At 33.2% G+C, this 12,919-nt stretch overlaps 2 protein-coding genes across 5 annotated transcripts; both read right to left on the minus strand.

Annotated features, from left to right (window-relative positions):
• Positions 1–80: 80 nt before the first annotated feature.
• LOC118046284 (uncharacterized) lies at positions 81–5,282 on the minus strand. Its single transcript, XM_035055120.2, has 13 exons — positions 4,928–5,282; positions 4,644–4,830; positions 4,485–4,557; positions 4,011–4,158; positions 3,748–3,857; positions 3,270–3,410; positions 3,042–3,183; positions 2,825–2,968; positions 2,225–2,385; positions 2,056–2,130; positions 1,764–1,902; positions 1,040–1,309; positions 81–534 (listed from the first exon to the last, which is right to left on the minus strand). Exons 1-13 carry the CDS (start codon positions 5,150–5,152, stop codon positions 379–381), a joined length of 1,971 nt encoding a protein of 656 aa, XP_034911011.1. The 5' UTR covers positions 5,153–5,282; the 3' UTR covers positions 81–378.
• A 2,979-nt stretch (positions 5,283–8,261) lies between these two features.
• Positions 8,262–11,742, minus strand: LOC118046269 (peptidyl-prolyl cis-trans isomerase CYP21-4). Of its 4 annotated transcripts, none has more exons than XM_035055105.2 (8): positions 11,482–11,742; positions 10,501–10,667; positions 10,333–10,372; positions 10,110–10,163; positions 9,512–9,597; positions 9,013–9,150; positions 8,778–8,925; positions 8,262–8,686 (listed from the first exon to the last, which is right to left on the minus strand). In XM_035055105.2, the coding sequence occupies exons 2-8, from the start codon at positions 10,650–10,652 to the stop codon at positions 8,600–8,602; spliced, it is 705 nt and encodes a 234-aa protein (XP_034910996.1). In that variant the 5' UTR covers positions 10,653–10,667; positions 11,482–11,742; the 3' UTR covers positions 8,262–8,599. The 4 variants fall into 4 exon arrangements, with proteins under 4 accessions (XP_034910996.1, XP_034910988.1, XP_073267995.1 ...); XM_035055097.2 differs by having other exon boundaries at positions 10,501–10,692; positions 11,482–11,739; XM_073411894.1 differs by lacking the exon at positions 11,482–11,742 and adding an exon at positions 11,175–11,456 and having other exon boundaries at positions 10,501–10,692.
• Between the last annotated feature and the right edge of the window lie 1,177 nt (positions 11,743–12,919).

Raw genomic sequence — 12,919 nt, forward strand, 5'->3', positions numbered from 1 at the left:
GAAATTTGTCCAAGGAAACGTGAGTGAAAATAAAAGAAGAAATCAAGAGAAACACTGCCAGGGTACTACATATTCTACCCCTGGACCGCTGGTGCTCTTAAAAAGCTTTATCATTTACCCTATAAAGTGTGGTAGATCAGCAATTATGATGATGGAACAGCATCGTTTCAAAGCAGTAGGATGCTCTTAAAAATTAAAAAAAAAGAAGAAGAAGAAAAAGAAGGATGAATTTTTAAGGAAAAAAAAATAAAAAAAGTTGCTGCACTTTAACTTGCCTTCTTATCTTGTTCAAGGATCACAGAGAAACCGCATCCATGCTGAGCGTGATTCTAGCTATATTTTCAGGAAATCTCAGTGCAAATTGTTTTCTGTCCAATACTATTCACACCTTAATGCACGAGTGATCTCCCACGGAATTGCATCAGCCTCCTGGGTTGTACTCTGACTGAGTCCATAACCCTGCCCCTGGCACTTCACTAATGCAACTATGAAGCTCTCATTCTCTAGAGATGAAGGATACATGAATTGCTCATCCTGTAATACAGACGAATAAACAATAATGAAGGGAGCAACTACAACCTTTCCAAATAAAAAAATTATAGTCCAAGAGATTCTTCGTAACTAGATTTTGAGGTGGTCACTGTGCTTACAATTACATTCAGCACTTCAGATTGTCATCTCCTGCTTAACTGTTCAAGTGTCATGGAAATAGGTTTGTCAACCGAGGAACCTAGGAACCTAGGAACCTAGGAAACAGCTGGAACCGTTCCTCGGTTGAGCATGGAACAGCAAATTGGACAACCATGAATGGCACCAAAAATGATTGGGAAATTTCTTTTAATATTTATTATTGTTCAAAAAAGTATCATGCTTAATGCCTTAATCTATGCATGCATGAGCGGATGCAAATGCATATCTAATATGCATACATGCAAATGACATCATTTTGATACCATCACATACAGACAAGTTCATTGAACAGAAGCAAAAAGCCGTCTCGTGTTGTGTAATAAAATGAATCGGTGAGCTTGGTCCTTACCTCGGGAAGATCATAAAATTCATCGGGGGATATCTGAAGCAACTCTGTAGCAGTTTGACCGATACACCAAGCAAACATCTTTCCAGTCTCATCTGCAAGAGTGATTTTCAGGTGGAATGTGCGCACAACTTCAGCATCACAGTTACAATGACAGAAGCTGCATTCAACATCCCCACTAGGCATCTTGTTAACAACATGACCGCAAAGAGAATGTGAAAATCTTGTATTCACATGACACTGATCAACTTGGTCAAGTCGAACTCGACAAATCTGTTAACATGTTTTTGGAAAAATAACAGGATTAGCAGATGAAAGCATAAATACTCCCTTTTCATTCTTAGACAAACATCCAACAAATGGTTTACTATATCAACAATACTGAACCTCAAGGTCCTTGAAACTTTAGTATAACAAAGGAAAGTTGAGATAGTCAAATATAGTTGTCAAATAATGGTGGTTGTATTATTGTTAATGACTGCATAAATTTGAAATGGGGTTGGGAGATTCTCTGTCACCACTATGCATGCCATTACCACAATGAAATGATTACTTATTTTACCCCTATTACATTTGGGCAAGCAATTTGTTGTATGTTGTGGTCATATCTAGGAAATCAAAGTCATTCAAGCTGACTCAGAATAGACAACAATAAGCATATAGAAACATAAGTAAAAAGATCATTCAAGAATAGGAAACCAAAGCCACTAATGGTGAGAGAACCTACATATGTACAGCTGGCTTCACTGGATAGATCAGAGAGGCAAGATAACTTATGAAGACAAGACGAGTTCAGCAATGCTGGCAAGCAACTAAGGTTTACGAAGAAGGCCCCCGCTGCATTATCATACCATGTTGCTTCAAGGCTGCAAGTGAAGTAAATAATGATGAAAAGAGATTCTTGTAAGACAATAAACAGCCAGAATGGACTAGAAACCACAGAAACTCATCCACCTAATACACATATGCTAATCAGCTTAATTAACGAAGATAAGTGACTATATTTTCAATATACTCACCCACTACGTTTTCTCAAATGGCACGACAATCCAGATAAATATACTGTGTGACCAATACCCAATCTCCCAAATGACCTGAGAAGCAGGTTAGTATGTAAAATGAATTAACTTCTAGCGGGAATCAATTTGTCATAAAGCCCACAGTATTGATTATGCTCGTTCTTGATACCAGGATCTAGCAAAGTGTAGCTTTGCCCAAATTGCTCCCGTTGCATCTTCAATTTTTAAGGAGAAAATAACTTCTGGAGTGTTTCTTTCACGGAAAATGTCTGTAACAACACCATAGAGGCTGACGCTGGTCATCTTGTCACGAAGGTCAGTCACAAATGACTGCAGCACTTCGAAAAAGTGAGAAGAGTTACTAATAACAATCAAATTAGTAAAAGATGGCATGTATGAAAAGGAAGCTACATAAAAGCATTATCTCTGAGGTCTACCATTTACATGCTTCAAGCAAGAAAATTACACTGAAACAAAAATGAGTGCAGATAGAAGGGCATTATACTTGAAGCAGAGCAAAAAAAAAAAGGAGATAATATGTTTCCTCTATTCACAACAAAAACAGCAATGATGATATTCTACATAATTTATGCCCTAATGTTCTCTGGGTATAAGAAACCAGTGACAACTAGTTATAATGTCAGCACTTGGAGAACTAGAAACCAATCACATTCAAATTGATGCGTTCTTCAATGGACACGTGCTGCTGACTCCCAAAAGATAAAGACATGTAGGACATCTGCTTGAATGAGGAGTTAGAGATACTCACTTGAAAAGGATAGCTACTGAAGTCAACGGACCCCTGAGAATCACAGGGCAATGCCACTTGTGAAACCTTAAGACCCTGAGCAGGATCTACCGTACTCATCAGTCTTGAGCCCTGATATCGGTTCTGTGTCGAAGGTATATATACCTGATAAACAAAGCAAGACAGAAGTTAGCTCTGAAAATGATAATATATCAATAAAAAATCACTGTTGACTTACCTGTTCCTCGTGTTGCAGGAAAGGTACCAAAAACAGTTGTGTTGCACTACCATATTCAAGACAAAGTTCATGGCTTGTTTCAATAGCACTCTCTGCGGAACTTGCAATATATGGTCTATCAAGTGCAAGCATACTTCCGACACTGCAAGGACATAGCACACAGCTTATAGGCATCAACAGAAGAAAATACAATATGAACACAGAAAAAGTCCAGTGGAAAGAGCTTGCCTGAAAAGATTGGCAAGGAGAACCTGCTCTCCCCACAAAAGAAATTCTAGCCTGACACCATCGTTATCAACAAGAGTGATTTCTTTCCTCTTTACACTACCAGATATTCCTTGAATTTCCTTTGACTGAATAGATTCGATCCTGCATATAGAATGGGACAATGGTAAGAAATTTCTGAACTATATACTGTTTCTTGAAGCATTACAACAAATAAACCTGGTCATCCTTGGTTATAACATTTATTGTTCAGGAAAGAAAAAAACAACTTGTGTTCATTTAGCAGCTTTTCTTTCAGGAAACCGATTTTATCGTTTTCTTCAACTCTCATGTAAATGAATAAGCATGAACTTTTGTGAACAATCAAGTTTGAGAACTTAGGTTTTACATGCAGTTATATTTTGAATGAGAAAAAATCAAACCCAATCTTGCAACAAGCCAGCACAAGGTTAAGCAATAAAAAACAAAAAACAAAACTTACCTTGCATATAATGAATACGGAACCCCGGTGCTTGCCTCATTAAACGAAATGGAAGAGAAAGAATCTGAACAAAACTGAGCTGCTATCAGCATAGCATCATCATCCTGATCCTGCAATGTAGAAAATCAAGTTAAATGCTACAGAGGATCCCCGACACATTATCTATATATAAAAACAAAGGAAAAAAGTTGGTTCTTGTTTGAATTTCCATTGAAAACAGAAGCTGAAGAGAAAACAGCAGAGAAGGACATGTTGGAAGTTACATCATCTAACAATATCACAAGATATTCTGTCGGCAAAAGCCGGGTAGAACCAGCTCCTTCTCTGGCTGTTCGAAGATAGCATCCAGTGAGGAAAATTTCCCTCCCTCTTTTCAAAATACCACTGTGAGGATCCACCAAGTCATAGTATCTACATAAAATAGTAGCACAACCTAAGCTTCAGATAAAACTGTAGATTCACAAATAACAATAATCATCTGATACACAAGCAAACCACGATGGGGAAGACCAAAAAATTAAACCACCAAAAGCATATATTAGTAGTCTGTATAACTTGAAAATCCACACTAATCCAAGAATAGAAAAGTATGGTTTCTAATGAAAGAAGTCACAAATCGGGCATAAATTACAAAAATGCGACACCTACATAATTATATGAACCATGTAAACCACATCACTAGAACAGTTAAGGCACATAAACCATGATTAGTTACGCTAAATTGGGCAGTGATTTACCTTCGGTGGAGATAAAGTTCGATAGTATTCGAGCTCCAAAAATCCCCTAAAGTAAGCATATAAATATTCGTCCCTGAACAATAAACACCAAAATTAATTCCATGACAACATCTCTATCATCCTGAAACTAGATGCTCTAACTCTTTTTTTTTTCAGTACCTGGTAGAACAAAAGCATCGACAATAACAGCTTCCAAGACACTATTTAAAGACAGAAAATTCTTCTCATAAACAGAATCAATAGTCACGGTATTTGCTAACTTATTTCTCCTGTGTTTCTTCTTTAAATGACTGATGATTTCCGGTCTCTTCTTCGATACGCCGCTCCGCCGTTGCTCGCTCCACGCCTTCCAAACAAATCGATCACGTTGTAATAATTAAAAGAACTCTTAAGTAACGAAAACAATATAGTAATAATTTATTAAAAGGAACCCTAATAATTACTTGAGATAGATCTGAAAGGAGAATAGCAGAAGTGACACCACTTGAGTAAGCGATACAAGTTTTGAGGATCCGACTCGCTATCCAGCTCCAACCCGGTCCGGTGGACTCAGATCCGTTTGTACTCGGATCGTAAATGTCTTCATCTTCGTCGCCTTCAACGGGAGATAAAACGGACCTGGCGTGATCGATGAATGCGAGAAACGGGTCTTGATTTTCTATGTCCATGAGTGAGTCTTCGTTTGAGTTATTGAGTTGAGCCGTGCCTTAAACTCGCCGCTTTGCGATTTCAAAAACCTGGACTCTCTGTACTCGTTGGGAGGGAATTTGCACTGTTACGTTGCGTTTTGGCGGGGAAAATTTGTTTTAATTGGGGATGTTTCTCGGTTGGGTTTGTGTGCATATCACCTGTTTATTTTTATATTTTAAAAATATCTAAAAAAAATTTAAATCAAATTATTTTTTTATTTTAAATTAATATTTTTTAATTTTTTATATCATTCTAATACACTAATATTCAAAATAATTTTTTAAAAAAATAAAAATATTTTATTTTAATATATTTTTTAAATAAAAATTATTTTAAAAAACAATTACAACAGATTCTCAAACACGCCTGCTTACTTACATGTCCAAATGGAGTGCCTTCAAATCACATCACCTTTCAGTATAAAAACCTAAATGAATTTTTTTTAATGTAAAAAAAGATTAATTATTATTTACATGTTTTATTGTAAAAAAATAATAATGTATTTAAAATATGATATATATTTTATAATATTTTTTTGAATATTGATATGCGAGGTATGTTGGATGATATTTATTTTTAAATATTAAAATAATAATATATTAGATTAATATGGATTAATCTTTCAAATCTTTGATCTCTATTACGTAATAGTGATGACGCTATATAAAACAAATTATGAAATTTAAATTTTAACCAATCTACTTGTTGGAGAAAGAAATTAAAAAAAAATTCAATTAAAAAATTACCCAAAAAATAAATAAAGTCAATCCGAGTCAACTTATCATACCCGCAATTCAAATCAAGAAATTGGAATAACTTTATATAAAACAAATTAAAAAAAAATCATGAACCCTAATTTAAAAAGTATTCGATTAAAAATTAACAAAGAAAATTAAAAAAATTTTAAAAAACTTTGTCAAAACCACAATTCAGGTCATGACATTGAGATAACACCCTCTCTCTCTCTCTCTCTCTATATATAATATATATATATATATATATATATTACTCCTTTTTTAGTTGATATTTTATTTTTAATTTTATCATTTGATATTAAATTTATAAGAAATTAAGTTTTATATAAATTAACTTGTTAAAATTAAAACTATAATATAAATGATTAGATCATGATAAATTTATGTAAAGTAATAAAAAATAAATTATAATAAATTTAATATTAAAATTTAAAATTGAGAAATAAAAATAAATTCCCCATTGACCTAGTGAAAAAAAATTAAGCACAATTCTTTAAATAAATTGATATTAAATAATAAAATTAAAAAATATTTTATGAAAAAAAAAAACACTACGCAAAAATTTTTTCAATTAATAAAATTTTAATGATGTGGCATCAGCCGCAACTTTTACTGTCTTTGATGGGAGAATGAAAATTCCCATATGTAACATGGCTTGCTCGAGATGCTATTTACCCCTGGAGAGAGAGAGCAGAGTACTTTATTTTCAATTACCTAAAACTTTTAAGATTTTATTGCGCGAGTACTCAGAGTTTCAGTAAAAATTAGTTTTAAAAGTATTTTTTTATTTATAAATATATTTAAATAATATATTTTTTAAAAAAAATTTTATAACACCAACATATCACAATATTAATTATAAACACTTTTAGTAATATGAAACAAATATAAAATCAACAAAGATTTTTTTCTTAAAACAATCTTGATTTTAACTCATGCTGTTAACTTCAAATCCAAATCATTAAACTTCTAAGAGCTGATAAAAATTAAAAATAAAAAATAAAACAAAAAGGAGGGAGGAGATAAGATTTTGCCGAACAAAATTCGATGACTGCTCTCATTACAAGGAAGTAGCAAACACTAAAATTATATAATTTAAACGCGATATTTGGAAGATGCATGGGTTAGAAGTTATGAGGTTGATGAGCACATTTCCATGTAATTGTTCTTGTAAAAAAGAAGATGATAACATGATATTTGATAATAACCAGTGAGTTGATCAGATTTCAACGAGTCTTCCTGGAAACCGGTGAGACTCACTAGAGAAGATAATCGGTAGACGAATATGAGAAGTCATTTGCAAGTAGTAGAATACAATTCCCCAAATATACAAAGACATGCTGAGCTGATTCCTAAAAAAAAAACTACATTACAAATTTATTCTGTATCCCATGTATAATAAAACAATTAATTTACCAAAGTAATTTATAATTTATCTATTTATTTCGAATTTTACTTCAAAGAATTAAAGGCATTCTCAAGCAGTAATAAATACTAGATAACTCCGATTAATTTTTTTTTAATAAAAAACCGGTCTTTCATTCCTAGTTCAATCTTTAAATTAAACCATATAAAAATCACTTAAACCATATAAAAATCACTATAGAGCCCGGTTAACTTGATGATTTAAAAAAACTCGAACAATTAGAAATTATTTTGGTTTTAAAAATATTTTTAAATTGACATATTTTCTTAAAAAAAAAATATTAAGACAACGATACATTGAATCGACTCAGGTTAAACCTTCTAGATTCTTGACCTAGATTATAAACTCCACCAAGTTTAATAAAAATAATTTTAAAATAATTTTTTATTTAATTACATGATAAAAAATATAGAACATTGCAAAACCATACACTAACTAAATATCAAGATATTTTTATGAGAATAAAATAACCTTATAAAAAATAAATCATAAAATCTAATTTTTAATAATTATGTTTTTTATAAAATCATTTTTTATTTAATAATATAAAAAAAAATAAAAGCTTAAAAAATCAAACATCAACTTAATATCAATAAGTTTTTTTAAGATTGTGACATTTCTATAGAAATTTAAAAAAAAATCTTTTTTTTTTTAAATCATTTTTTTATTTAACAATATGATAGACCATTTATTATTCAATAACATGATAACAAAACATAGAAGATCATTAAACCAAGCACCAATTTAATATCAAGATATTTTGATAACCCATATAAAAAGAACCAAAATAAATAAAAATGAAAAAAATTGAAAAACATGCTACTATTCAAATAAACAAAACCACCCCCCCCCCTAAAAAAAAAAAAAAAAAAAAAAAAAAAAACCTAACAAGTTTTACAGTCAGAATGGGAAGAAAAACAGGAAATAAATCAGTACAACCGTTGTTAACAACAAACTATCGGTAACAATAACAAGACCTGGTAAGGGTCGTGGTACATGTCTCCAATCTAAAAATGGCCCTTTAATCCCCAAAATAAGTCGGGCCAATTTAAACCATTGTACACCCCCTCACAAAAAAACTTGTAAATTATCAAAAGAGGCCTGCTAGGTGAAAGTAGAAACAGAAGCATGTAGAGAAATGGCGTAGCACCCAGAAAACCTTGATAGAAATGTCAAATAATCAGTATCTCAGAGAGCAGCCACAGCACTTGCGAAAACTTTATTCCGAACTCAGTTAATACTGCTCAAATTTCGTGTTTCAGTGCCACGCCAATGATCCCTACTGGAGACTTGGGCCGATAATGTTCATCTGTGTCCACCTCTTCAATTTCCTGATGGAACATTGCAGATAAAAAGGTTACTAAAAAATGATGCAGCAAGAAGGCAGAGGAACAAATCACTCTTGAAGAACATGCTTTGTACCTGCACCACATCCTCTCCCTTTATGGCCCGTCCAAACACCAAAAGCTTGTCATTTAGATCTGGAATGGGTGCAGTTGTAATAAATAGCTCAAATCCTGTGTTGTCTCTAGTCTTTGAGGTTCCGATCATAAAAGCTTCGTGCTTTGGGCTGGTTATCACAGTTAGAAATTATCATTGCAGGAAACAAAATCCAAATTCCGTAAAATGGTAGACATAAAATCTAAAGCCAGAAAACCTTGTAGCAAGCCTACTGTGGAGCTTTCCTTTAGTGGTCCAATCTTCAGCAGCACCAAGGCCTTGGCCATGCCCTGCTTGAATTACATAATGCTTGATCACATGATGGAAAGGCATCCCTTTGAAGTACTCTTTTTGACTGCAAAACCAAATTTGAAGATTTAAGAGTAAAACAAAGACAAATGAATATATAATTAAATAGAAACAATAATGATAAGAGAAAGAGCATCATCATAACTACATTACCAAACTAATAACTGATCAAATAACTGGTGTTCTGCCATTACAACAATCATGAAAAAAAAAAAAACAATGTAAGTAAATAGAATGGAATTTCTAAGCAATCTCTCATTTTAAAATAAAATTAAAAAAAAAAGCCAAATTCATCCAACACATTCTTGTTATTGCATGCTCAAAAATATCGGTTTAATGAACTATGCTTCTGTTTAATGGAACCAGTGGATGTAGCTACAAGAATACCAGCACATGTTGTTGCTTACCACAAGTCAAGGAATTTGTCCACTATCATTGGAGAACCATCTTTGTACAGTTCTACTGTTATATAACCTTTTGATGTATTCAGAATCTACAGAGGAATGAAAAATCAAGACTTAAATAACTGCAAGGAATTCCAATCACATTATGGCAACAAAAGTACAATTTTATGCAAGTGATACAAACAATTAGTCATAAAGACATTAAGATAGAAGCAGAGATGTTAAGAAGGGCTCAAGAAGAAATAATAAATCAATTGCATTTAAAGGACTTCCTCAATCTTCAATGACAGTCAGAGAGACATTCTATGTCTTTAAAATATCCATTGTCTGTTGTAGTAGTTTATCTAATCATGCTTCATGCAGGAGGAGGCTGTCCATCAGGCACACTTTACATTTCAAATGCTGCTTGTTATTATAATAGTAGTCTCTATATACCACGTGTTTTCACATGCCCACTCACACTCACACGAAAGTGGCTCTTCCAAATAGATATTTAACCTTTCTTGTCAAGTAAATACACTGTGACCAGCACCTCAACCAACATCTGCTACAATCAACTATCACAGCATAAAAATTGCAGCAAGATAGCGCAACAACTTACAGCATAACCAGGGAGATCATACTTCTTTGAATCTGCAAATGAATTGGCAGTGTCCTGAATAACATAAAATGGTATCAGCTTTGAATAGGACGGATTTACTTCATTAAAAAGCAAAGTTATGATTGTATCAACCACAGAACCCCTGAATTGCTAGATGACAAAGAAACTACCTGACCACCTTTTCTAAAAAAAAAAAAACAAGAAAAAAAATCCTATTACATACCTCAAAAGTCGATAGACCACTTATTGGTTGGTTCCTTGACCTGCAAATAACATGTTAAATCAAAAGAATAATTTCTTAACAAGATCCATAAGTAGATTCTCCTGAGAAAACTGATGACAATGATCCACAAAACAACAGGTGCCACTGAGAAAGGACGGGACAGCAAACCTTTGTGACCAATGCTTATATGTTGCAACTACGGACAATACAATCACCACAACAACTAAGTTACAGAAAAATACAGTAGTGGCACTGATTCGAGCTGGCCCCTTCTTCCTTTTGCTCTGATTTAGCAATGCCTGAGGTGTTATCCTTGCCATGAAGTGTAACTTTGACTATATTTTTACAGACACAAAAAGCCTGTAAATTGCAAGGACACTCAATACTGGGCCAGGTAAAAAATAAATCAAATCTATAGAATCTTAAAAAATGAAAACTAGTGCACCACTAATTCCAGTCAAATACTTTAATCCCGGTCCTAAAATAAAACTAGGTAGTGAGCAGCATCTGTAACCTGCCTCTGCATGACATGCAAGCATCTATAACACCACTTTCTTTTCTCATCATTATTAGATCAAGTATATCAACTTGCATTTACAACCCTTAAAAAATTACTTCAATGTCAAGAACAAGTAATTCTATCAATCAAACCCGACTGTAAAATTACTGAAAAGGTAGCTTTACTATATAACTTGTATAAGTTTTCGTGTTTACCTAAAATCTATCTTCACTCTACCAACATATTCAGTTAAATAAACATCCTTTAAATTAATAGTCAACTTCAATCCATTCCAGGGAAAGCAAATTCCAATATCTGAAAATCGAAGCCAAGGTGCAATTACCGAATTCAACATCCAATAGAAAATCCGTGTGTAGTTCTTGCTTTGCAAGCTCAATTAACCAGATTAAACAATTTTCTTTTCTGCATGTTAACTAAATGCAGAACAACAAAATTAGAAACAGCAAATCCCTCTCAAACTATCTAAAACAGGATTTCTCAGCTCAGTAAAAGAGAATTAAAAGGCTACAAGTTCAATTCCGATCCAAAATTTCTCTAAAAGGTTGGGAACCCTAATTTTTCATGGACCATCAAAGCATAAAAGTAATAATCACGCAGTGCACAAAGAGTGAAAATTAACGAGACCGTACCTGACTTCGATAGAATTGGCAAGTTTAAAGCGTGGCACAGCAGGTGACGTTAATAACTTTTCTACTACTTAAAGAAGGAGATGATCGGAAACCTGAGAGTCCGTTGGGATTGATTAGCAAGAGATTAGATGATGGTGATTAGTCTGTTAAGTTTCCAGGTGGTGTGGGTTCCACGTCGAAGATTCAATTTCAAAAACTGAACGTAAGCGAAACGGACGGTTTTGATGAAATCGAGGTGGAGGTCGATACACGCTTACGCTTCAGTCATGATGACATGGTTATAATTTGGATATCACTTGGACCTAGCCTACAGTACAGTACGGGTTTGTATACTTTCTGGCCTAACTTTAAAATAAGCCTCACATTTTTACCCTTTCTTATGGGCTATCAAAAGAAAAAGAAAAACAATTATAACAATAATCTTTGGTTGCTAAAGTTATATTCATCTGTATACTATTTGTTTTTGCTTGTTTTTTTTTTTTTTAAATAGATTTTTTTATATTTAGATTGTTTTGATTTTAAAAAATAAAATATTATTTTAATATATTTTTAAAAAAAAAATATTTTAAAAATATCTATCAACATCTTTTACATAATCTACCGTAACTAATAAAAAAAAATCTTCCTCCAAACCTTCATAAATAAATCTTTCTTCTCCTAGCTCAAACCCTCACTGTAAACAACTGCTTCTCTCTAACAATTTCAATATTTAATATTTTCATTATTCTTCAAAGCCTGAAAACTTCTTCCAGTTGATTCAAGTCTTGCAATAACAATAACCTCTAGCTTTACAGTTCTCGAATTTGACATTGAGCTCTAATGAATTTTATATCGATGATTCGCTTCTCTCGTCGTCATTAATTACCGCATTCAAAACTTGCTTCCGAATTGAATTTATAACTAATCACTTCACTTGATATAACCGAGATCTACAACTGTTTTCCGATTCAAGCGGTAATATTCTGATAAAATCGAAATTTATGCATGACATTTCTTTATATATTAGATATTAAAATACAAACTAAGAATTAAGAATCACCAACAGTGAGATTTCGACTTGTCTATCATCTGGGATTAGGGAATGGAATGGAGAATGAACGAGGATGGGAAAGACAGAGGAAGAAGAGGCGCGATTGCACACAGCCAGTGCAATTAACCATGTGCGAATACAGATTCTGGATTGCAGAAGAAGCCAAGGCAACATGGTCCCATTTAATATATTTCAATCGTTACTGATTGAATCTGGATACACTGCACAGAAAATTGGCAGCGACAATGGAACGCTGGTCAGATCAACACCCCCACACTCCTCTAGAGAGATGGGATCGGAGTCTTTTTCTTGTAAAGAAAAAAAAAAAGAAAACCAATTTATATGGTCATCTGATCCGGCTCTCAGTCTCCAGCTACGGATTATAAGTGCCCCACTTGTTTGTGGACC

Source organism: Populus alba, chromosome 10, assembly GCF_005239225.2.
Source record: "Populus alba chromosome 10, ASM523922v2, whole genome shotgun sequence".
Taxonomy (NCBI): domain Eukaryota; kingdom Viridiplantae; phylum Streptophyta; class Magnoliopsida; order Malpighiales; family Salicaceae; genus Populus; species Populus alba.

Coding starts and splice junctions, on each gene's coding strand:
- LOC118046284 (XM_035055120.2), bottom strand. CDS start 5,152: ATGGACATAGAAAATCAAGACCCGTTTCTCGCATTCATCGATCACGCC. Junction 4,558..4,643: donor CGATGCTTTTGTTCTACCAG/GTACTGAAAAAA, acceptor TTTATTGTTCAG/GGACGAATATTTATATGCTT. Junction 1,903..2,055: donor CATTTGAGAAAACGTAGTGG/GTGAGTATATTG, acceptor CTTCACTTGCAG/CCTTGAAGCAACATGGTATG.
- LOC118046269 (XM_073411893.1), bottom strand. Junction 10,164..10,332: donor GTGGTCTATCGACTTTTGAG/GTATGTAATAGG, acceptor TATGTTATTCAG/GACACTGCCAATTCATTTGC. Junction 8,687..8,777: donor AGGGAGAGGATGTGGTGCAG/GTACAAAGCATG, acceptor ATGTTCCATCAG/GAAATTGAAGAGGTGGACAC.